Source organism: Triticum urartu, chromosome 7 (genome assembly GCF_003073215.2).
Source record: "Triticum urartu cultivar G1812 chromosome 7, Tu2.1, whole genome shotgun sequence".
Classification (NCBI taxonomy): domain Eukaryota; kingdom Viridiplantae; phylum Streptophyta; class Magnoliopsida; order Poales; family Poaceae; genus Triticum; species Triticum urartu.
This window is the reverse complement of record NC_053028.1, coordinates 503,541,597-503,564,228: the sequence shown is the minus strand read 5'-3', so window position 1 is coordinate 503,564,228 and position 22,632 is coordinate 503,541,597. Positions and strand designations below refer to the sequence as shown.

Sequence of the window (22,632 nt, the reverse complement as noted above, 5' to 3'; positions counted from 1 at the left end):
TGCAACTGAGCAATCAGAGGGGTTCTTGCCCCCGTCGCCTCATGTACACGCATTTTCTTTATGCATTCATTCATCTCCTACTACATTTTATTTGGTTCGCTTCGGTTTTATGTATTCATCTCCTGCTATCTGTTATATTTCATTATCACATTCCTGATGATTAGATTGACATTATGTCATGCATTCCCCTGCTCGAATGCTGCGTCGACTTGAAATATTTGGGTCTCACATGTTGACATTGGAAGTGTACAATTTGGCAATCAATTCATGCCTTCATGGGATCCTGATGGCTGAGATGCAACTCCAAGTGAAACACACGAGTCTACAGTTCACACTATATATATACACCGGCATACATGCAGGTTTTATCTCGAAGTTCAGAAAAAAGCTGTACAGAGATATCTCTTGCGGATGTGATGGTCGATCAATCTATGCAGGTGAGAGGCAAGCAAGGTCCTGAGCCGAGCGATCACCGCCGACCGTGCACCGGCAGAGAGGGCACGTCGAGTGCGCGGCGAGCCACAGGTCGATGCACTCGACGTGGTACACGTGGGCGCACGCCGGCAGCAGCTTGGCCATGGCGCCGACCCGGATGGTGCCGAGGCAGACCGCGCACTCCGTCGAGCCCGCGTCGTCGCCCTTGCCGCTGTGCCGGACGAGCCGGTTGTACATGAACGGCGGGAGAATGCTGGACGCCACCGTGGTCACCGCGAGCGGCCGGCGCTCCTCCATGTCCCCGTCCGGTGCGTCCGCGCTGGGGTGGTGCCGCCGTTGGCGCACGAGGTGCTTGTACAGCGAGAAGAGGCCGAAGGCGGCGGTGACGGCCGCCGCGGCGGCGTAGAAGAGGAGGAGGCTGTCGGGCGACATGGCGAAACGCATGCCGCTTAGCCTAGCTAGGAGCCGAGCTTGGAATGGGCGTGAGCTGAGGGGCGCTGGAGTGGAGCTGCGTGTGGCATGATTCGGTTTATGTCTCTTGTGGTTGCGTGCACAGTACTGCCTCCGCCTCGAAGTTTTTGAGCTGAAGTGGACCGTTCTGATGATTAGGTTTAGTTTGTCTGACTGATTGAAGCCTCAACTGACGCTTCTCTGGTGGTTAACATAGCAGCAGCGGCGGCGAGAGCGACCATTCCACTGATTTGAAGGGGTCGGTAGTAGTACGGGTTCGTAACAAATGAAGAGATCCTTGCGTGCATATCTTATTTATCAGAAGATTATACGCTCTGGATTATGCTAATGAGTAATAGTATATTGTTGACAGGGACTAGGGAATTGAACGAGAGGCCGGGCTACATATTTGGCAGACGGTCACATCAGCAATTTGCGAGGCTAAGTCTCAGTCCACTATGACTTAATCAAGTTCCGTGTACGCTCAACTTTTTTTTGCGGGGTTAAAGGAATTTCATTGCTCAAACTGGAGGAAGCTCCTCCAAACAAAGTTGGAGTACATTAGCAGGGCCAGATTTTAGCCAAACTGCCGTCCTAGCTTCTACACGACCAAAAGTCGCCAACCTATGACTGACAGTATTTTGACACCTACTAATATGAGCAATGGAACAATCCCTACCACCAAGAAGCGACTTCACTTCATTTATCATCATCGCATGCAGCGACCTATCCTCCACTGGTGCCCAAATCGAATCCACGGCAACCAGACAATCCATCTCGACATCCACAGGAAGTGGCGACCATTGCATAGCAAAGTTTAAACCCTCCAAGCAGGCTGCAAGTTCAGCTTGCAAGGGATTTGCGTAGTTAACCAGGCTTCTGCAAGTCGAGAAAATGATGGCACCGTCGCTATCGCGCAGTACCATGCCCGCATCTGCCTTTCCAGAAGCTTCACAGTAGGACCCATCAACATTTAATTTTACACGACCATGGGCTGGAGGTTGCCATTTGATGGGGAGAGACTGAGTGCCCTCTGCATGTGATAGCAGCGGCAGCCGGCCTCCATCATCAGTCACCATTTTACCTTTAACAAGTTCACCTGTAGGATACCTCTTGATAGCGAGCAACGACGATTCATAGCTGAGTAAGAATCGGCAAGATACTTCAACTGGGGGCAGACGTTTGTCGTGGACGATTTCACTTCTAAGGTGCCAAAAGCGCCAGAGTACCATCAACACTCGCATGCGGTCATCGGCTCCTAGATTGTGCAGGACGTCGAAGAGCCATTCAACGCCCGTAGAATGCATAGTGGTTAAGTTCGGCAAGTTCCAATGTTTGACCATAGCTCGCCAGAGCTCCACCGCGCGGGGACATCTGTAAAACACATGGAACACTCAACTTATCATACCGAATTTAAGCACTTTTTTGGTTCTCAAATGGAACGTGCGGATGGACACGGAAATATGATCCTCAATCTTGCGTAAAAAAACTTATGGCAGCTTCGTGTCCCTGGGAAAATTAAACATTTCAACTGGGAAGGTGCTACGGGACGTTCTCCCGTGCTACAGCGTCCTTGCAGGGCGTCAGATCCCGATTATCCCACAATGCCCGCTGTGTCGAGTGGGATATGAGGACATCCAGCATTGCTTATTCTCGTGTTCGTGTGCGAGGGAGGTTTGGTTAGCTTTAGGTCTAATTGAGATTATCGACAAGGCGGTCAGTGAAGACCGTTTAGGATCTATCACAATGGACATTCTCTTACGACAGCAACAGACGATTGAAGGTATGAACTTGGCCTGAGTTGGCGATCATTGCTTCTTGGTATATAATGATAGCAAAGAAGGCAAAGTACAAAGGGAGAGACCATCCAGGCTCCAGATCGGACATCTATCTCAATCTGGGTTTTGGCGATGAATTACACTAGAGCATATACGCCAAAACAACCGGTCCGGCAGTATGATAATATGTGGAAGAGGCCGCTGACGGGAATTACTAAAGTGAATGTTGATGCTTCCTTCCATTATGAAACTATGCCCGGTGCAACTTGGGCTGTTGCCCGAGACGACCATGGAAATTTTATAGCAGCAGCTACATGGGTTTTGCCTCAAATTTCCAGTGCTGTATCAGCCGAGATCAATGCTATTCGAAACGGCCTATACTTAGCATCGCAGGTGGGTTGTAATCGCGTGTTAATCGAGTCAGATTGCAAGGCGGCCGTTGACGTGGTGATGGGCATAGAAGATTATCTCGGTCATGATGTTTCAGTAGTTGCTGAATGTGAACTTTTGGCTCTAGATTTTGCTAGTGTTGGCTTTGCCTTTTGTCCTAGAGAAGCTAATGAGGTACAGTAGCAAATAGTTTAGCTAAGGATTCTTATTGTAGTAAATCTTCCTACTCTTGGGATACTATCCTTGATTTATTCTCTCCTACATTATAAACGATATGGCTACCATTTCAGGAATAAAGTCTCTTATTTTCAAAAAAAAAGTGGCATAACATATAAGAAAGAAAAAAAAACTTGAAAGAAATCTTCACTCAAGATCTCATGAATATAACATCGGCTAAGACATAACCAAGTCTCAGTCGACTAAGATTTAGCAACACTGTAATCGTAATTTATCGGTGTAGAAACTGAAACGCGTTCCATGGCAAAGGAAGCAACCTCACTTATCATCCGCAACTCTACAAGAATATCGTAGGAGACAATTCAATTTAGCCACAATCATGATCGACAAAGTCATGATATATGTTTCACTATCGACGAAAATGCCATCTTCTACTAGAATATTACTACACGGGAGATGTCTTCATCATAACCCAGGCTAATTCCCTAGCTATGCCTCAATGAGATATGCAAAGTTTGATCCTTGCCGGGCTAAAGTTCAACAACCCTCCCGACCATCTAACAATGTGTTTTTTTTTGTGAAAACAATTTTTGTGCACCATAGAGAATATTCCCTATTATGTGAGATTTTTTTGGGGGGGGGGGGGGGGGGGTATGTTCAGCGTCCATAGAGGATTTTAATACTCCCTTGGTCCCTTCATTCCTAAATATAAGTATTTGTAGACATTTCAAATGAAATACAACATATAAATGTATGTATACATATTTTAGAGTATAAATTCACTCATTTTGCTTCGAATGTGGTCACTTGTTGGAATTTCTATAAAGACTTATATTTGGGAATTGAAGGAGTATATTGTAAGAAAAATGTTCAAGCTGATTTGTGAATTTGTTTCACTACAGCTTGCAAAAACGTTTTATATTGTAGGATGGAGGGAGTAACAAATAAGCAAAATATACCATTTTTACATGCAAGGAAGCAAAATATGTACAGCATGTATAGTACACGAAGGGTCTCTTTAGAACACATCTAGATGTGACATAGTTATGTCACATTTAAGCTGATTTTCACTCTGTTTGTGGTCTATTTTTTTTGTCTTAGTTTTTTTTGTTTTTTGTTGATGCATTATATACTTGTGGGAGGTTAGATGTGACATCCTTAAAAAATATCTAGATGTGAATTAGACAAACTGGTACACGAATATCTAAAGCAGCACGCACCATACACCTCTCCACGGAAAAACCTAAACAGACGGTGGCCGGCCGACGCCCGCGGCCGGGCCGGTGTCGGAGCGGCAGACCGGGCACGTCGAGTGCGCGTCCAGCCAGGGGTCGATGCACTCCGCGTGGTACATGTGCAGGCACGCCGGCAGCAGCCGCACCGTCTCGCCGAGCTGCAGCGCGCCGAGGCACACCGAGCACGTCGCCGCCTCCTCCTCCCCGCCGCCCGTCATGTTGCGCTTCACGGACGGGCTGTACGTGAACGCCGGGAGGCCGGCCGTGGGGCTGGCGGCGTAGGCCCGGCCAAGCTGCCGCTCGCCAACGACGCGCACGCCATTGCGTTCCGGCACGGGCCACCGCCAAGCGGCGGCCGCGGCTCGAGCGCGGCGGTCGCGGTACTCCCTGCAGAGGGTGCACACGGCGGTGAACACGATCAAGCACGCCACGACGCCGATGAGGAGGCCGGCGAGTATCCTGCCTTGGGTAGACGATGGCCTAGCATTGGACGGCGGCGGCGGTAGTGAAGGATGGAATGGCCACCGCGGTGGAGGGGGAGAGGTGACAATGGGGACGAAGCCCGGGGGCGATTGAGCCATTGATGCTCGTCGTGCGCAACTGTTGCTTGTGGTATGGTTTAAGCAGTATAAGCAGACTCTGTCGGGGAAGAATTATAAGCGGATAAAATCAACCACTCCTACTTGCAAGCCTGTGGTCAAAGGGGTTAGTTAATTGATTGCCGATTCATTGTCAAATGCGCGTTTAATGGAAGGGAAATCGCGGCACGATACCAAGCGACGTCGTGGCACTGCTGCTGTCTATGTCATGGGCTTCGCGCAGGCTGGAGGAAAGGTGCGAGTGTAGGTGAACTACGGACATACCCAAGTCCAATTGTAAGTGAAAATTGCATCCCTTCTACATAATGACACACACATGATCCTTATTTCAGCCCAAATGATAAGTGTCACACTTGTGGCACGAAGCACTCCGGTCATGGCGTTTTTTACAACTAAATAAAACTACCATCCGAAAAGAAAAAACTAACTAAAATAATACTAAAACTTGTCATTCGAAAAGGAAGTTGCCATGCTTGACAATTAAAATAGCCATCCTCGCGTCACTGTACTTATTATAAAAAACGTTCAAAGTTGCCATGTGTTTGTGTTATACGTGTGACATTTATAAAGGTCCCCTTTCATATGGTTGGGCAAAGCCATTGCGGACGATCTCAACAGTTCTACTGAGGAACCGTATAATTCGAAGGTTTCCATAAAGACAAAGCCGGGAGAGTGAGATCTTCAAGACAAGACATTGGAGACCAAATGACCCTGAGGACGTCCACAAATACTTGCAAATAGGACAGATGCATCATTTGAAGATTCCTGTCTTATGTTGCCCAGACAACTGAGTAGACGTATTTTTGAATATATACAGCAAGCAAAATCAATCCAGCAAACTAACACCCGGCAAAATGTGCATCTAGCTAGACAGCGGCCGGGTCGGTGTCGGAGCGGCAGAGCGGGCACGTCGAGTGCGCGTCCAGCCACGGGTCGATGCACTCGGCGTGGTACAGGTGCAGGCACGCCGGCAGCAGCCGCACCGTCTCGCCGACCTGCAGCGCGCCGAGGCACACCGAGCACGTCGCTGCCTCCTCCCCTCCGCCCGCCACGTTGTGCTTCACCGACAGGCTGTACGTGAACGCCGGGAGCCCGGCCGTCGGGCTGGCGGCGCATGCCCGGTGAAGCTGCCGCACGCCGCCGCTCTCCGGCAGGCTCTGCGTCGGAGCCGCTGCCGCGGCGCGTGCGCGGCTGCTGCGACGCCTCTTGCAGAGGCTGCACACGGCGAGGCCAACGAGCAGGCAAGCGACGAGGCCGCCGAAGGTGCCGGCGACGGTCCTGCCTTGAGACGAACCGCCGGACGGCGGCGGCGGCGGCGGCATGGAAGGACGGTATGGCCACGCCGGCGGGGGGAGGGAGAAGCCGGGGAAGCCCGGCGGCCACCGAGCCATCGGTGCGTGTGTAGCAAAACTGCAAACCAACTCTACCGTTGTCTGCTGGTTTTATAATCTTGATTGAAGCAAATTATCTTGTTGGAGCGCAACTTCATGGAAACTGACCCCGTGGACAAACTGACAGCCGACGTTGAAGCAAATTATTATTTTTCTCTGCGAAACGAAGGGGAAATCAGGGGACTCGGCACGGCTTCGCCTCGCTTGCACGCTAGGGTAACTGGGCGGTGGCGCTAAGCTGACGTTGCCAAGGCCGTTCCCGTTCCTGTGAATTATGTGGTGTTGGAGATCAGCAGGTTAAATAGAAGAAGCTGTTTTTTTCCTTGTAGACGCGAGACCGGTCGGCTTCGCCTCACTTTCCGTTTACACACGATCTTGAGCTGAACCGGATCTCTACTCTGGTCCTGCAACAGGCACCGAGCTTTTACAACCGAAGCAAACCAACCGAGATTTAGCGCCATCCAATACCTCTGTAAATAGACTAGGTTACAACTTACAAAGTCATAAACCAAACACGAACTCAGGGTCAGGGAGCATGTCGATATGGCCACAAAGCAGAGAAGCAAGCAAATGACACCACTTGTGCAGCACCGAGCTTTTACACCCCTGTTGACAGACATGCCCTTCCATTTCGACCGCAAAACCACTCTGGTCTGCTATATAAACCCATGAGACACAAGCAACTGAAATGAGCTCCCTTTCCATGAAGTGCCTGCTCTTCACCTCGGCAGTCGCCGCCCTTGCCCTTTTCCGCATTGCCGCTGTAGGCGCCGGCCTGGAAGTCGGATTCTACAGCAAGAGCTGCCCATCAGCAGAGAACCTGGTAAAGCAGGCAGTCACCTGCAACCTTCAAGAACAATCACTGGTGTCGCCTGCGCTTCCACAACTGTTTTGTCAAGGCATGTAGACGGCATATACTTTCCTATACCTGCACTATCAACATAAGGTAAGCATGAGTTGTATGTATGTTCACGGTAACAACCAATAGGATTCCTTCTTTGCACCCCTAGTTGAATTATGAACTGCAGGAAAAGTATCGATTCTGCAGCATGCCACATACGTAGAAGCTAGAGTAAAGTACTCAGGAACATCTATTTGTTGTCACATATGCACAACGTAGAAACTACAACAAATATGAGTTACAAACACCTTTCTCATAGCAGAAAAGACGGTACCATCCTTTATAATCAACATAAGCACATAGCATAAAGCGATCGTGTAAGTATTATTTTCAAGCTAGCCGCAACTGCAGGCTGATAATTATTTGTATCGTTGACTAGTTCGTGCTGCCACCAAAGCACCTCAGACCCATCGCGGAGGTAAGGGTATTTGATCTGTCAAAAACTCCCAACACACAGGCAAAGATTGGTTTGTGGCACGCATTCTCGTTAAAGTCTCAATTTGTATGCAAATTTGCATTTAGCCAGCATATGGCCCAAAAAGATAAAGCTGATATGCAATATGCAATATTGATCAGTCAACACTGCTTTTGTATATACCAACAAGAAACATGCATGTTAACAAAATGCAAAAGAGCAACCAGCATATATGTCTATCATCAAATCTAATGCCCACGTTCATACTCAAACAAATATTTGCGAGGTGATCTACTGTTATAAAACACAATTTCCATATGCTAACAGGTTTGTGATGGCTCAGTCCTGAATCAGAATTGACTCGACGGCAAACAAAACTTCTGAGAAAGACGTCATTCCCAACAAACCCAGCCTCCGTGGGTTCGAGGTAACTGAAACTGCAAAGAAGGCCATCAAAGCCCAATGCCCCAAGACAGTCTCATGCGTGGACATCCTTGCCTTCGCCGCCCACGACGGCATCACGCTAGGAGGAAATGTTACTTACAAGGTGCCTGCTGGGCGCCGCGACGGCAGGACGTCCACTGACCAGAATGCCCTCAACAACCTACCCTCACTAGTCACCACTCTGAACAGCTTCTGAGCTGGTTGGCGACTTCACCTGAAGGACCTCACAGCTCAGGACATGGTCATCCTCTCTCGTGCGCACACCATAGGCGTCTCGCATTGCTCGTCCTTACAAAGATCCTATATGGCTTCAGCAACACCAGTCAGGTATGATGGTGTTCAGAACTATCGCTAGATCTCAGACATTTTCCTTTCGGGCCTTATGGTATGCATCTAGTCTAGTATCTATGTCTATAATGATTGTTTTACTGCCAGGTTGATCTTACCCCGAGTCCCCGACGATGCTTGACAACAAGTATTATGTGGGTCTGACAAACAACCTAGGCCTGTTCACGTCAGACCAGGCATTGCTCACAAACTCAAATCTGGGAGCATCGGTTGACGAGTCTGTCAAAAGCGAGAAGAGATGGAAGAGCAAGTTTGTTAAGTCCATGGTTAAGATACGGCTCAGCTGCAGGGTCATAAACAAAGGTTGTACTGGTCTTGAGCTTAACAATGACCCCGACTCTGGTGAATTCACTGAACTAGCGACAAGCTAGTGGCAGTTGTGGACTGGTCTCTAGTAACTCGATAAACGCTATGCTTAGGTCATTGCTTTGACAAGAATAAAAGAAAAACAGACATATAGAACAACTCAAGGAAAAGAAAAAATTGTCCAGTTTTCTGCTTTGTTCTGTCTGTTTAGTTTTCTTGTAATAATGCCAGATAAAAGTTCTTTTTACAATGTTGCGCGTCGGAATCAGGTTTTGGTTACCATGCGGTATTTTCGGTTACCGCCCGGTAGCTACATTAACCAATCACCTCCGGTAAACAGATGAAAACTACTGGCTTTATTCACATCAACCTCAATGTGAATAAGATTGCAGGTCCATAGAAATATCACAAGTCTTTGAGATCCTTGCTGCTAATTAGGTATGACAATAAGCAAAAGGAGGGCAACATCAATGCCGTCAATTCCAGATAATGATATTCTGGTCATAGCTCTCGGAAACTTTGAGCCCAAACATGTGCACATAATGCTGAGTTTTATTCTATAGCTGTGGTCAAAGTTGTTTACAACCTATTTTCTTCAGCTTTGAGCTCCAGTCTTGACTATCTCCAGTTTTCATACACGCGGGATTCTTCAAGAACTACTCCTAATCTGACAATGACATTCACCGCCGTATTTTCGGCTTTGTTTTGGGCACAAGAAACAGATGCCCCTCTATTTGGACTCTTAAATTTATGCTAATAAATGGCAACTGAATTGTCATCTCAAGAAATATTTAGTAGTAGTTAAACTAATATCGGGAGCATTTTTCTTGAAGAGAACTAGTACTGGAAACTAATCGGCTTAAATGCTAAAAGCTGACTTGCCCTTCTTATACTTCGTTCAGGCCCAAATGAGACATCATATTCACATTCAAAGAAATTAGCATCAAGGGCCACTAGCAATTACAGAGGTACTTTTAGACTTTTAGCTACATGAACATGAGTGTGATATAATCAGTGCATATATCAAACAGGAAGACTAGCATCTCAACAAAGAAAATGATGTAAGTACAAGTAGTGGTTAGTTTACTTGGAAGATCTTCAACGGTTCCCATTACAACCTCTCGGCATTTGTAGTAGATAAGAGAACCAGCCATTCATAAGGAAAAGGAGGGGGAAAGGCCATAAACTTGACGCAAAAAAGTTCGAATATTCTAAACAAGCTGGGACCTATCACTGAGCAACAATTATCAATTATAACTGGCTGGCTGTAGTCTTCCAGGTGCTTAACCAATGTCCATAACTAAAGATGATGCCGCAAGTTGAACCAACCTATGAATGGTCACAGAAAATAAACAAGAACAAAGATATGGAAATGCATTTAATCAACAACATAATAAACTGAAAGCACACTGAGAAGAATGACGGAAATACTTAAAGAGACGAGACTCGGAACACAGGACAAGGTTGTGGTGATCCAGCTCATGGGTTCAAATCCTCACTCTCCAAATCAAAGTTACAGCAATGGGACTTCGAACCCACGACAGCAATACAACCTCTAAGAAGTACACAAGGTTAAATAACAACCAAGAACAAGTCTTTTACAAAGACACGGGACACAGATCACTTGAAAACAACACACAACACATAAGCCATAACACAATACTGCTAAACTAGAGCAAGCAAGAAGCTTACTCTCTACCACCACGGTAGAATGCTGCACCTGCGTAGCTCTCAAGAGCAAAAGCTTAAACATCAAGACACCAAGACAGACAACAACACGATCAGGGATTGGCAGCACCATGAATGCCGACCACGCCACTGCTGCCGGACGAGCCACCAGTGCCAGGGAAGGAGCTAGAGCCCGGCATCCCGCCGAAGCCTACCTGTGGTGTGACGCCGTTTGGCCCCGGAAACACCCAGTTGACCGACGGGCCAGGGTAGAAACCACCGAACCCAAAGACGTTCTGGGGACGGTAGGACTCGGGCTCAGTTGCTGGGATGTCCCTCGCACCATGGCAAGCAACGGTGGTGGCGAGCAGGAGGCCAAGAACAAGGCTCGCGCTGACGCCGTTACATCTCTCCATTGTTGCTACTGCTTTTGCTTGCCGACCATCTGGTTTGGCCAAGAGCAAGTTGCACATCCCCCTCTTTTATAACCGCTAGTGTAGTGTACTGTGCATGATCGTTGCGGTGGCTGTGACTGAAACTGAAAGGTGGGCCTAACTTGTGTTTCTTTGCGGCAGGACCCACCTGCCAGTGAGCGTAGCTATGCCAGTGGCTCCAAAGGTTTTGGCTACGGTCAAACCAAAACATGGACCGCAGATCTCCATGGGACCATACATGTTTACTCTGTTGGTGTACTTCTAGCTTGAGTTAAGATCATAATTCATAAAGCTAAGACTTGACATACTGAACTTATGTTCATATCTGATGCTGGGTGTACAGTGGCCTGGGTGCGCATACCGAGGGTTGCAAGGCCTCAGACTGCAGTAAACGAGAGCATTCATATCACGACTGTAACAGGAACCAAGCTCCAATTTACTCTTCCTCCACAACTACCCAACTACCCACATTTAAGCTCCCATGATCCATGTCAGGTACGTCTGCAGCAAATTCAAGGCATCCTCAGCTTTGTGGCAGAACAAACCAATAGGAAATCGACAGACAACACTGTAACATTTCTCCAATAAAGGACAGGCAGGTTTCAGAACAGATCTCAACTCAAGGGGTAGAAGATGGCTTCACGGTTAACAAGAAATGATTTATTAGAAGAGTGATCCAGACTCCAGAGTCCAGTACAACAAATGTATGTGATACATACTGACAAGTTTTCCTAGCGTTGATCAGGTTTTGCCAACTACAATTTGGATACATTGTGTCCAAAACCGAGCAAGCAAAACCATACGGTGCAACAAACTAGAGCAAAGAGTGAGAGCTACAAGCTTCGGCTTCACTAGAACAACAAAGCTAGAAAGTTCAAGTAATATATAGCGATGTGTTATTGCATAATTGCAAGGGAAAAGATTAGACAAAACTTGAAGCTTATACTCAGCCATGAATTTTACAACAGTAAATTTGGCTACATATGTATCCTGTAACCTGTAGTGTCTGCTGGCGAATTGAAGTAAACAAAAACTATGAGCAAGGCACCACTAAAATTTTAGAAATGAGAGAGGCACTGCTAAAATATTTGAGTCGATACAAGGGAAAGATGATTACCACTACTGGAACCATCTAGTGGCAGATTTTGAGAAAACCATCTTCTGTTCCAACGACAAACAATCTTGACAAAGGAAGCACAGAAATAGCCGAAAGAACAGACATGTTTTTATATTTTACTCCTCTGTCAGTCGAATATAAGTTCTGAAGTACGAGCTGCTGATGTCCGATCTGCATGGATTTTTTTTTTCACAAAATGTACCAACAGTTACTTCGGCAGGAACAGAGTGGACTTGCAATTCATATGGTATGTGAAATTCCAAAAGAGGCTGCACTGCTGCTCCAAATAGTAAAGTTTGCAAAAGAGCGTGGTGGTGAATGTGGTCAAGAGGAGAAAGTACATACCTCACTTGTTGGTCTCGATAGGGAAGTAAGTGCAATTTTGTTTCTTGACACTGATACCAGGTCTTGACCCCAAACAGAGAAGTCAAAGATGCCATCTGAATGGCTTCTGAAAATGTTTGACTGGACTGATAGGTTCCTGTCACATTGCGCACAAGACTTTAAGAAACTAAGAAAGTTTAAACTGGAAACAAATCATAAGCAATAAGATATATGCGTATATCCAAAGTTGAGAATCAAACTGCTGCTTCTATGAAATTGTGGATTCAGTGTGATATAACATAATCTTATCACTATCACTATGGCCCAAACAAGATAGTCATGTATCAAGAAAGTTTGAGAACACAAATAGTGCAAGAAAATATTGTATACTGCAGTAATACAATAAGAGAATGGAGAACATGTCATACCAAAATAGGTAATACAACCAATGAATTGTTGCAGTCAAAGAATAATACCTTCTTAGATCCCAAATTCGAAGAGTCTTGTCAAGGGAGCTAGATGCAATCAAGTGGTCCTCTGGTGATGCCAACTTTATGCGCAAATAAAAAGGAACCCATCAGATGCCAGAATAACAATTGCTCATGGTTTTGCCCTATGATGGATAGAACCTAGTAGGGGCAATGGCATACCTTCGTAATGTGACCATCATGTGCTCGCCAAACTGCAATGATTTTTCCACTACGCTCGTCAAGTAATCGACAATAACCAGAGCTTAGACCTGCTGCAATCCAGGATGATGAAGCCAACAGGCTTCCATTCCTCGGCTTGTCTGAGCCAGACGAGCAAATAGCTGATACGAGTGATGAGAAGGAGATTTCAGCCGAATCGCTCTTCCATAAATGCAGCTTCTGATCCCGAGAGATATCAATAAATCTGCATTTTAACTCAATCAATGTGCAGTTCAATAGTGGACAAATTCTTCGGTAGTGAGGTAGAAACACAGTGAAATAACAGTGAGTTGCAGCGAGAAAGAAATATGTTCTAACTTGCATTACTGATCCTAACAACAAAAACTAACAATGCTTCCAAGCTCACATAACAATGCCCTGGTTAAGTGAAGTAGATATTCTCCCTATTTTGTTTCAGATGTCACTACCAAACATAGTCAAAATTGTGAACATAAATAATGAAGTGGAACGGCAGTGATCACCCATACACTTACCCAGTAGAATAGTAGGAAGTATATTTTCAGTATATTTTCAACGTAAGTTAGAAACATAATAAAATGACCAAATCCAACAAACAGATGACAAAGTGTATACCTGATAGATCCATTTCCCATGCCAGCAACAAGTTTATCTTCAGATGCCATGTAATGCATGGTCGTATACAAGCTACCACGAAATGCATTCGACAATATTCCACCTGAGAGCGCGTCCTGATTAAGCATGTTTGCCTGTTCAACAGATGCAGTTTGCGGCGGAAAGCTTGTTGATGACTCGGTATGAGCTGCTATGAGCTTTCCTGTCTGCCCATTCCAAATATGAATCGTGCCATCACAAGAAGCTACTTTTCCAGTAATTGACAGGATACAGATGGAATTGACAACCTATGTAAATAAAATATCAGAAAATGAACTGTTGGAATGTATTGATAAAGCGCTATATCTAGGGGGTGAAATTAACTTACAAAGAGTACATCAATGAGTTCAAACGCAGAAGAAATGCAAGCAAGATCAAGCAATCCAATATATGGTATAGAATCTAATACTATTAGAACAGTTGAGCTAGAAATCAATCGGCATTTACTGAAAGAACACCGTCCTCTCAGTGATATTACCCTATAGTGATTTATTGTTTCATCACAGCAAACATAACCACTAAACGATCAGAGCACCATATTTCAGACACTAAGCTAAACATCACTACATGGTCTATACAAACTGTGTTTCATTCAGAAAATAAGAACCATCCAACAATAATAGCAAAAAAGAAAGTCATATGAAGGTAGCAAGAGAAACTGACCTCTTCATGCCCGTAATATCCAGATGTGCAATTCATGTTGGCCAACTCCCAACGCTGTATACTTCCTTTAAAACCAGGTCCAACTCCCCCAGTAAAAATCGTGCACTCATCATCATGGACTTCTAATGACCGCAGAGCCCCAGGGTGTGCACGGGCTGAGTAAAGGACTGAAGCTTCGATCTTCCATGGAAGTTCATCCTTCAAACCGCTACTGCGTCCAAGAAGATCTGGTACGCCCCAACTACTGTCAGGAGAAGGGAACCAAAACCACGGCTGATTTCCAGAAGTTGATGCAGACAAATTGTCACTAGATGACCCATGCTCGAGCCTAAATCTGTGCTTGGAAGCTGCCATCCAACCAGTTTTAGGGATTTGAGATTGAGACACAGACGACCCTGCCCCATTAAAAAGTTCTGTTGGAACAACCTCAGACGAGGTGTCATTGCCAGGCTGAAACCTTTGAGTTTTCATGTTTTCACCACTTATAGAACATTTACTGGAAGGCTCAAACTGAAAGAAAGCACAGCTAGTCAAATAAGAAGGAAAACACAAATCTCACCGGTCAATAGGAACCAAGGCAGCTTTTCACATACCTTCCAATTGTACAACCTTTGAAGAGACTGCTCCAATAGAAACCATGTAGAGCAGTATTCACGGATCTTCTCTATTCCAACAAGTGATGCCAAGAAAGGATATAGCAACAACCTACAACAGCTACCTTCAATAAGTAAATATAATGAAGCGTGTATAATTACTTATACCAAACAACGTAACAACGGAAAAATACATGTTTCTACTTACACGAGATCAACTCTAGATTCCATTTTAATCGTCTCACTTTTGTTTCTTTCTGAGATTTTTAACCCTTTTGTAGGAAGGCTAACAGCAGAAGAGTCTTGAAAAAAGGCCAATTCAGCAAAAAGCTCTTTTAGATGTGGCAAAACATGTATGACGGTATTATCTGGTCCAATTCGTAGACAAAGGTCAACAAATGCAGTAGCTGCCACCTAATTAATAGAAAGCAAGCAAATTAACTCGATCAAATGAATTTGAAGGAGTGTTATTGAGAGAGAACTAGTACAAGAAAATCATGTCACTTTGTCAGTGAAGAGTTATTGCCTGAATCACATCAAGGTCCAAATGGATCAGCATAAGAATCTTTATATGAAGACAGACTTGGTCCTGTAAATGCGGTCAAGGTAGGAGTAAGTACACATTTAATTTGACATATATGCCAATTTAAACGTAAGAATTTCATGGCCAGGTCATTATCTATAGAAAGTAATAATATAATTCAATAAAATGAAAGAGGAATTAGCATCTAAATTTAAACTAACAAAATGATGCATTTATAAACCTGAATTCAAATTTATCAATGGTGGGACATCTTGTGCAAGTTCATTTAAATATTGTAATGTGCTGAATTCTTGCTATAATTTTTTTATATCATATTGACTTGTACATGAAACCCCCCAAAAAAGTGTAATTAAGATATGATGATTGGTATCTGGTAGTCATCAAAGTTGTGCTTAAAGTAGAGTTATATCGGAATTTGATTTGTGCTCACTTTTGAAAATATATGTTCCAATTTAGCAAAGCTCTAACAGAACTCAAAATATATCCATTTTCACCAATGATTATATTTATTCACCAAACTTAGTTTTTTTCACTAAAATACCTGGAGAAGCTCCCTGAGAACTGCCTTAACAGGAAGAACTGATACAAGGCCTTCCAACACAGATAAGCCATCAATCAGAGCAAAAGAGTTCCAACTCTGCTGTGGTTCTGGCTTAGTCACCTTGGAGGAGTCGATACAAAAAAGTATAACATTCCTCAGCAAGGGGAGAATTTGCTTGACAATAAAACTTTCCCCAAGAAGTCCACCTATTATGAATAACGTCAAGCACCGACCAAAGAACAAACATTTTCACCACAAGGAGACAGTGTTAACTGGGATACCTATCCTGACCAAAGTTTCCATTCCATCATCACATAAACCTTTGCCGAAAGAGTGGATTAGTGGTAAAACTGTCTGCATAAAATGGACACATTAATCAGTGAAGGATGGTGTCAGTGCAGTACACCAAGACAATGTGTTCACTGAGACTTGCCTGATGAACAGTGATTGGTATTCCTAGTTCCTCACTTGAACCAATTAAAACAATGGATGCAGAAGATGCAGTGATCTTGTTAGGTGAATTGTGTAAGTTTGCTATGACCAACGGATGCACCTTCTCAATATAGGTTCGTTTTCCCAATTTTTTCCATAACTCTCGGACAAAAGAATCTTGAAGGAGAGAAACCTTCAGATGGGAATATTCTGGTGCCTGTAGCAACAACCAGCAGAAATGACTCATCAGAACAAAGACACATATGCAAAGACCAGAACCTTGAAATGAAAGAAAATATAAGATAAATTTCCCCACTGATGTGTCTTAACCGGCCTGTAAGATTTTCTGAATGATGGGCAGAATATGTTTCTTAGCTGCTTGGACACTCAAGCACTTCAAAAACTCTTTAAGCAGACGCAAGCAAGACTCGGTGTCAACATCCAACCCAGATGATGAAACAAAAGGTAGGCAGTAAGGTGCACACACTTCAGCAGCAAATTCTCCCATGGCTTTAAGTGTCCCTTCACTTGCAAGCTTAGTAACATACTTCAGGCGGTCTCCAGATGTACACAGAAGTTGAAGTGGAGCAAGAAACATATATGCGGATCGAACTGATGGAGGAAAATATGGTGACTCCAGAAGATGCTTTGAACACGGCCTCCTGCAAGAGATCACAAAATTCAAAAACATTCAAACAGTTTCTGCTTGTAAATTTAAGAAAAACATCACCAATGTGCAGGGTATTAAACTACAAATATAAACATCAGACATAATTATTTAAGTTACCTTTTCCATTGCCTTTGGATGCATGACTCAACAAGCAAACGGACATGAACAGGCAATTCATGGAGTGCTCCTGGCAGCATACCAGTTTCTTTATATGCAGCTAGCAAGGAAGCATCAAAAAGTGGTCTGTGCAGATAGATTTCTGCTAACATGCACCCTATTGAAAATATATCATTTGCATGATGCTCAATAACAGAACAAGACCTTTGCTTCCAGCGCAACAGCTCTTGATAACCAATAAAAGAACTATCATCAGACTCAAAGCATTCAAGATAGGAGCCAAAATCAAAATCAGGCACCACCGATAATACACTATCAGGTTGCAATACCTCCTGATCTGAAAATTGGCTCTTGGGATATTTGACTGATGAACAACAAGAAGCAGCAGTGTTAGAGTAACTGTATATTGGATTCAAATGGTGTTGAAGCTCCATAAATAATGTTGCTTGTTCAAACTCTTCCAAATAGTCAACTTGTGAAAACATATTTGGGGAATTACAGTCATTTAACAATAGATCAGTAGTTGAGTTACTTCCTTTTCCTTGGCATCTTGCACAAGATTCCACTTTATTGTGGTAGGCTGAGTGAGGTGTGCTAATAAGACGCTTAGGATGTGGCTTTGTAAAAAGTTGCCGTCGCCCAATTGATTTAGGCCTTGATGGATCACTGGGAGGCAACATGACATTCTTAGCTTCAACAGATGCCTCTCCAGCAAGTTTATAGCCAAAGGTTATATCAATCCAATGATGCAGTTGTTGTGAGACTCGGTCACTCTCCAAGGCATCCCTGTGAAGACAAATGAATTCCTCCGAAGAGGTCACCCAGGAAGGCAAAGCCAAATTACTCATTTCAGAATGAAGAGAGACAAAAATCCAAGGATCGCTATAGAACTCTGGGATGCATTCATCTGGAGTCCATTGATAAAGCCTTTGCATACTAGATGGGTATTCGTTGGGCTCGTAGACAGAGCGGACAGCTGACCTCAAGATGGACTTTGATAGCCTTCTTGCTTTGTAACTGCAAACTGCTAGCTCTGAGAGACACTCATCAGAAACATGATATGGAACATCAGATGATGAGTAAGTAAAATCCAATTGTTCATCGCCCTTTGCCAACCGCCATTTACTTTTGGTGAGGTCTCTCCAGCCAATGTCAGAATTTTCGTCAGGCCTCACTGTGAAATCTATTACCCAAGGCATCACCGGATGAAAAGCTGGATCACCCCATCTCCTACCAGCTAACTTGTTCAAGACAAGAAGGTACTCATAATTGCTCAACTCACCCGTCCACCATCGTTTGAAGTGAGAAGACCAATCTAAGGATGATGGAAGATTGAAACTAGCAAAAATTGATCTTGAAGAACAATCCTCCTCAGCACAGCATGAATTAGGTGTTGAACCTTCAGGTCCCCCAAAACCCCAGTTCTGTTTAACATGAGATATATCACTTATGCTGAGATAAGGCCATAGAGAATCTGACATCAAGATGGTTGATGGTTTCAGATTGCCGTGATGAACTCCAAAATCATGAAGATATGACAATGCAGACATTATTTGGTAGATGAAAAATCTGATGTGCCAATCTGAGCACAATGCCTCTGGACTGTAGTGCATGATGTTCTCCAAAGTGTATGGAGCCTTTGGTTGAAACATGTAGCAACAATCAGATGATTCTACAACACCTAACACAGGTAAGATGTTGGGGTGTCTCACAAGCCCAGAAGGATGTATATCATCAAATGCTGAAAATCCAACAAAACTGAGAAAACCTAAACCAGCTGGTCCACTGATGGTGTTTTCACACAACAGATTTAGTGAATCAATCACATCCTGTTCAATGGATAAATTCATATAACTTGCCATAAGATCTCTAATTTCTGTAGTGGAGACTCTGCCCAGATAGTAAACAGGAGTTAACTTGGTGATTATGTTTACAATTAGTTGCTGATTATTCGAGCTAGAAGAACTTTGAAGATCTCCAATATGTTCAATACCAGGAGAGGAATCTGCTTGCACAGCACAATGATTATCATCTTTAAATATGAGTGATTGCTCCAATGGGTTGTTTTCACTGCAGGGATGAAAAATGTGGAGCATGTAATATCTTGAACATAGAAGCCTTTTGGAGATGTACATAATACACTTGATAAGAAGCTTTACCATTTTTTTGTATCCACATATGTCTTACCACCATTTAGTACCACCAACACAAAATAACCACAGGTCTTCTGGCTGCAAGATACATATTTGTCACTTTTTAACAAATAAAAATAACAAATTATAAGAAAGGGGAAACTGGTAGTTGAGTTTGCCGGTTTTGCCGCAACCCTTTCACTAATAATATTTTAGCCACTAACGAAATGCCACTATTCCACAATGCTTCTTTGATTTATGTGTAGAAGCGGTAGTAGTGAAGAAAATGGCGGGAGAAGAAAGAAAGCGATGTGACACGAGAATAGATCACATCCGACAGCACTACCTCTGATAAGCACGGACTGCATGGAGGTGCTAATGTTAATTTGCTTTAGCTATTGCTTTGTTTTATGAGTGTTTACTGGGATTACATATATGACTAAAGAACGACACTATCCATATGGTTAAAGTATGACATTATCCATATGATTAAGTTGGCTAGTTTTGCAACTACTTTCCATTGAATATAATTTCTCATTATTCTTGTTTCCAAAACTGTAAGGCTTGTCAACACTGTCAAGACTTCGTTTCATAGTACACAAATTTATTCCATGTATCTGGCATTAATTCTCAGTATCTCCTCCTAAAAAAAATCCAATGTACAACAGAAACGTTCGCAGTAGCTTTGATTAGATCAAAAGTAGAATCACTACAGTTGGATACGTCAATTGACAAGTACCTACTTGTATTGGTGTGGTTACAAGTTTAGAGAAACCCATTACTTAAAAATGTAGAGAAGTACATATTTTAATTACCCTCTCGATCTAACTAAGGTATAAAGTTGTGTTTTCATAACAAGTTAATAGGATGTACATTCTGATCTTACAGTATGATTCATATCCAAATCAAATGGAGAAAATGACAGTAAACCAAGAATGCCTAGGCTTACCTCCCAATACATTGGTCGGGTCCATCAGATGCCATCTGCAGTGAAGAGAACACATGAATTATGCCTAAAGTACAATAATTAACTCTTCTACAAGCTTACATGGACAGGGCTTTAGCATGCTTCTCAAAAATGAACTAAAACGCACACATAAAGGTGATTGGCTAAAATGTTTATCGGAAAGAGCAGGTGGCTCGAACTGGGCGCGAGCTTCAGAGACCGTATTATCCAGGACAGGAGAATAACGAGAAATTAGGAGACGGAGTGGCGACGGACCTGGACGACAGCAGAGGAGGCGAAGGGGAGCGGGGAGTCGGAGACGCCGTGGACGAAGGAGAGTCCGGAACCAGCGAGGTCGGATCGGATGCGCCGCTCCAGGCAATCGGGGCACATCGCCCCCGTCCCCGGCGAGCGAGCCATCGCCCACGGCGAGGCCGGCCTGGTTCGAAGGTTCAACAGGCAGCCTCGCTTCCCGGTTTAGCCCGGCGCAGTGCCTTCCGGTCGACGGCCTCGGAGGGCACCCGGCGGCGGCTGGACACCAGCTCTGCGTGAGCAGGGAGAGAAGCAGGAACAGGTGCCTCTATGCTCATTCCTCACCAAAGCAAAGAATAGAGAACCAAACTGTGGGGTTTTTTTTTTTTTGAAAAACAACTTGAACTTTACTATTTAAAATAATGATTACATCGTCTATCAGAAGAGTTACAAGATTTTCCATGGGCTCATCTATTCAATCCCTAGTCATAGAACATTTTGCTAACCTAGCAAACTCATGCGCTACTTGATTCGCTTCTCTATTACAAATGTTCAAAAGTGATTTGAGGAAAATCAGAGGCCATAAAAAACAATCCTCGAAAATTGCAGCCGCCGCTCCCGCAGACTATCCTCGGTTTTTCATTGTGTCGATGGCTTTCATATTATCAGAATTGATAATGAGACGATTGCAGCCTGTCTTTTGTGTCAGCAGTAGACCAAACCTGAATGCTAACACCTCCACTGTCAAAGCATTCGCACAATACTAAATCTTCCAGTTACCACCTACTATGAAGTCTCCTTCTAATAACAGCACCCGTTGTGCCCCTAAGCTGATCATGATAAAAAAAAAGCATCCACATTCAACTTGACAACCCCATGGGAGGTCTGCACCATCCTTCATTCTTTCTCTTTGCTTTAGGAGAGTGGACATTTACATAATTCACTATTATAGCCCGAATCCCCGTCGAGGTTTGGGACGCCTCCTGAGACTTACCCTCATGGACTAGTGTCCGTCTATTCCATCATAAATACCAAGCAGCTATAGCGATTAGTTCCCCTGCATTTCAGAAGCCCAAGATGAGTAGTTCATGATCATGCATAAGGAGTAAGAATTTAAGGACGGCCTCTCCTGCACCACAATGACGCAGGCTTTTCTTTACCACTTCATACAGCCCCAAATATTCCCACACTTCTTTTGTCTTCTGGCACAGAAATAATATATGTTTCGTGTCCTCTGGTCCATCCAAACATGTTGGGCAACTTGGCTGAGTTTTATATGTCTGTTGGCCAATGTAACGCGACACGGTAGAATCCCGTGAAGCGTCCGCCAAATAAAAAATTTAACCTTCGCGATACTTTACAAGACTCGGTGTGCATCAGTATCCTCCTGAGTCATCACCATGCTCACTATACTGTTGCTCTCGTTATCGATTTTTGTTCTTCTTTCTCATTGGCGTGTTCCGGCATCCCCGTGACGTAGTCACATGTGTCTGGCCAGACGATGATGAATGCCGTCACACCGAGAGAGCCCTAAGAATATCTCTCCATCGTCGGAGCAGAAAATCCCACTCTTGAGCTATCCGGTCATTTGTCAAACTTTTCGGTGAGCCCAAAAGTTGTCGTTATGATCACCTTGTTACAGATGACGTTTGAGCAACCCCAAAGCCCACTGTCTGGTAGGAAGTGACCGAGACACTCTAATGGTCTGAGGAACCAAAACACATGCTAACACTTCGTGCTAACAGATGATTTCAGACGATATAGTCACAAAGTATAATAGACAAGAGAATCCACTCCCGCCATAATGCTTTGCCAAGTACAAGAGGAGCCCTTTTTAGTACTGCGCTCATCAAATCGCCTTCATGGAAATACTTGGTTCTTAGGATTGTTGCACATAACGATCCAGGATTATCCAAGGGTTAGTTGGCTAGAGAGCGCTCAAATCTACGATTCTAGTAAAAGAACACACAGAAAGACCAACCTGTGGTTGGATGGTCAGAGGGACTGT

At 44.2% G+C, this 22,632-nt stretch overlaps 4 protein-coding genes and 1 pseudogene across 9 annotated transcripts; 1 reads left to right on the top strand and 4 right to left on the bottom strand.

Moving 5' to 3' along the window:
• Positions 1-233: 233 nt before the first annotated feature.
• On the bottom strand, positions 234-1,225 carry LOC125524685 (RING-H2 finger protein ATL39-like). Its single transcript, XM_048689721.1, has one exon. The coding sequence runs from the start codon at positions 877-879 to the stop codon at positions 430-432; it is 450 nt and encodes a 149-aa protein (XP_048545678.1). The 5' UTR covers positions 880-1,225; the 3' UTR covers positions 234-429.
• Positions 1,226-4,189: 2,964 nt separating this feature from the next.
• On the bottom strand, positions 4,190-5,089 carry LOC125524665 (RING-H2 finger protein ATL43-like). Its single transcript, XM_048689697.1, has one exon. It carries the CDS (start codon positions 5,044-5,046, stop codon positions 4,474-4,476), a length of 573 nt encoding a protein of 190 aa, XP_048545654.1. The 5' UTR covers positions 5,047-5,089; the 3' UTR covers positions 4,190-4,473.
• Positions 5,090-7,349: 2,260 nt separating this feature from the next.
• On the bottom strand, positions 7,350-20,973 carry LOC125520091 (protein GFS12-like). Of its 6 annotated transcripts, XR_007288436.1 has the most exons (19): positions 20,649-20,973; positions 20,376-20,410; positions 19,454-19,525; positions 17,295-19,364; positions 16,842-17,169; positions 16,509-16,724; positions 16,357-16,429; positions 16,076-16,281; positions 15,517-15,579; positions 15,199-15,404; positions 14,991-15,111; positions 14,398-14,907; positions 13,696-13,982; positions 13,063-13,306; positions 12,889-12,962; positions 12,434-12,569; positions 12,089-12,259; positions 9,957-10,198; positions 7,350-7,383 (listed from the first exon to the last, which is right to left on the bottom strand). XR_007288436.1 is itself a non-coding variant. In XM_048684903.1 (18 exons), the coding sequence occupies exons 1-17, from the start codon at positions 20,790-20,792 to the stop codon at positions 12,104-12,106; spliced, it is 4,941 nt and encodes a 1,646-aa protein (XP_048540860.1). In that variant the 5' UTR covers positions 20,793-20,973; the 3' UTR covers positions 7,350-7,388; positions 12,089-12,103. The 6 variants fall into 6 exon arrangements, 5 of the variants coding, with proteins under 5 accessions (XP_048540860.1, XP_048540859.1, XP_048540862.1 ...); XM_048684903.1 differs by lacking the exon at positions 9,957-10,198 and having other exon boundaries at positions 7,350-7,388; XM_048684902.1 differs by lacking the exon at positions 9,957-10,198.
• Positions 8,124-8,934, top strand: LOC125518992 (annotated as a pseudogene).
• On the bottom strand, positions 10,346-11,167 carry LOC125520092. The gene has a single exon (XM_048684907.1). It carries the CDS (start codon positions 11,008-11,010, stop codon positions 10,651-10,653), a length of 360 nt encoding a protein of 119 aa, XP_048540864.1. The 5' UTR covers positions 11,011-11,167; the 3' UTR covers positions 10,346-10,650.
• Positions 20,974-22,632: the final 1,659 nt, after the last annotated feature.

Coding starts and splice junctions, on each gene's coding strand:
- LOC125524685 (XM_048689721.1), bottom strand. CDS start 879: ATGCGTTTCGCCATGTCGCCCGACAGCCTCCTCCTCTTCTACGCCGCC.
- LOC125524665 (XM_048689697.1), bottom strand. CDS start 5,046: ATGGCTCAATCGCCCCCGGGCTTCGTCCCCATTGTCACCTCTCCCCCT.
- LOC125520092 (XM_048684907.1), bottom strand. CDS start 11,010: ATGTGCAACTTGCTCTTGGCCAAACCAGATGGTCGGCAAGCAAAAGCA.
- LOC125520091 (XM_048684903.1), bottom strand. CDS start 20,792: ATGGCTCGCTCGCCGGGGACGGGGGCGATGTGCCCCGATTGCCTGGAG. Junction 20,411..20,648: donor CCTCCTCTGCTGTCGTCCAG/GTCCGTCGCCAC, acceptor TCTTCACTGCAG/ATGGCATCTGATGGACCCGA. Junction 12,963..13,062: donor ATGATGGTCACATTACGAAG/GTATGCCATTGC, acceptor TTGCGCATAAAG/TTGGCATCACCAGAGGACCA.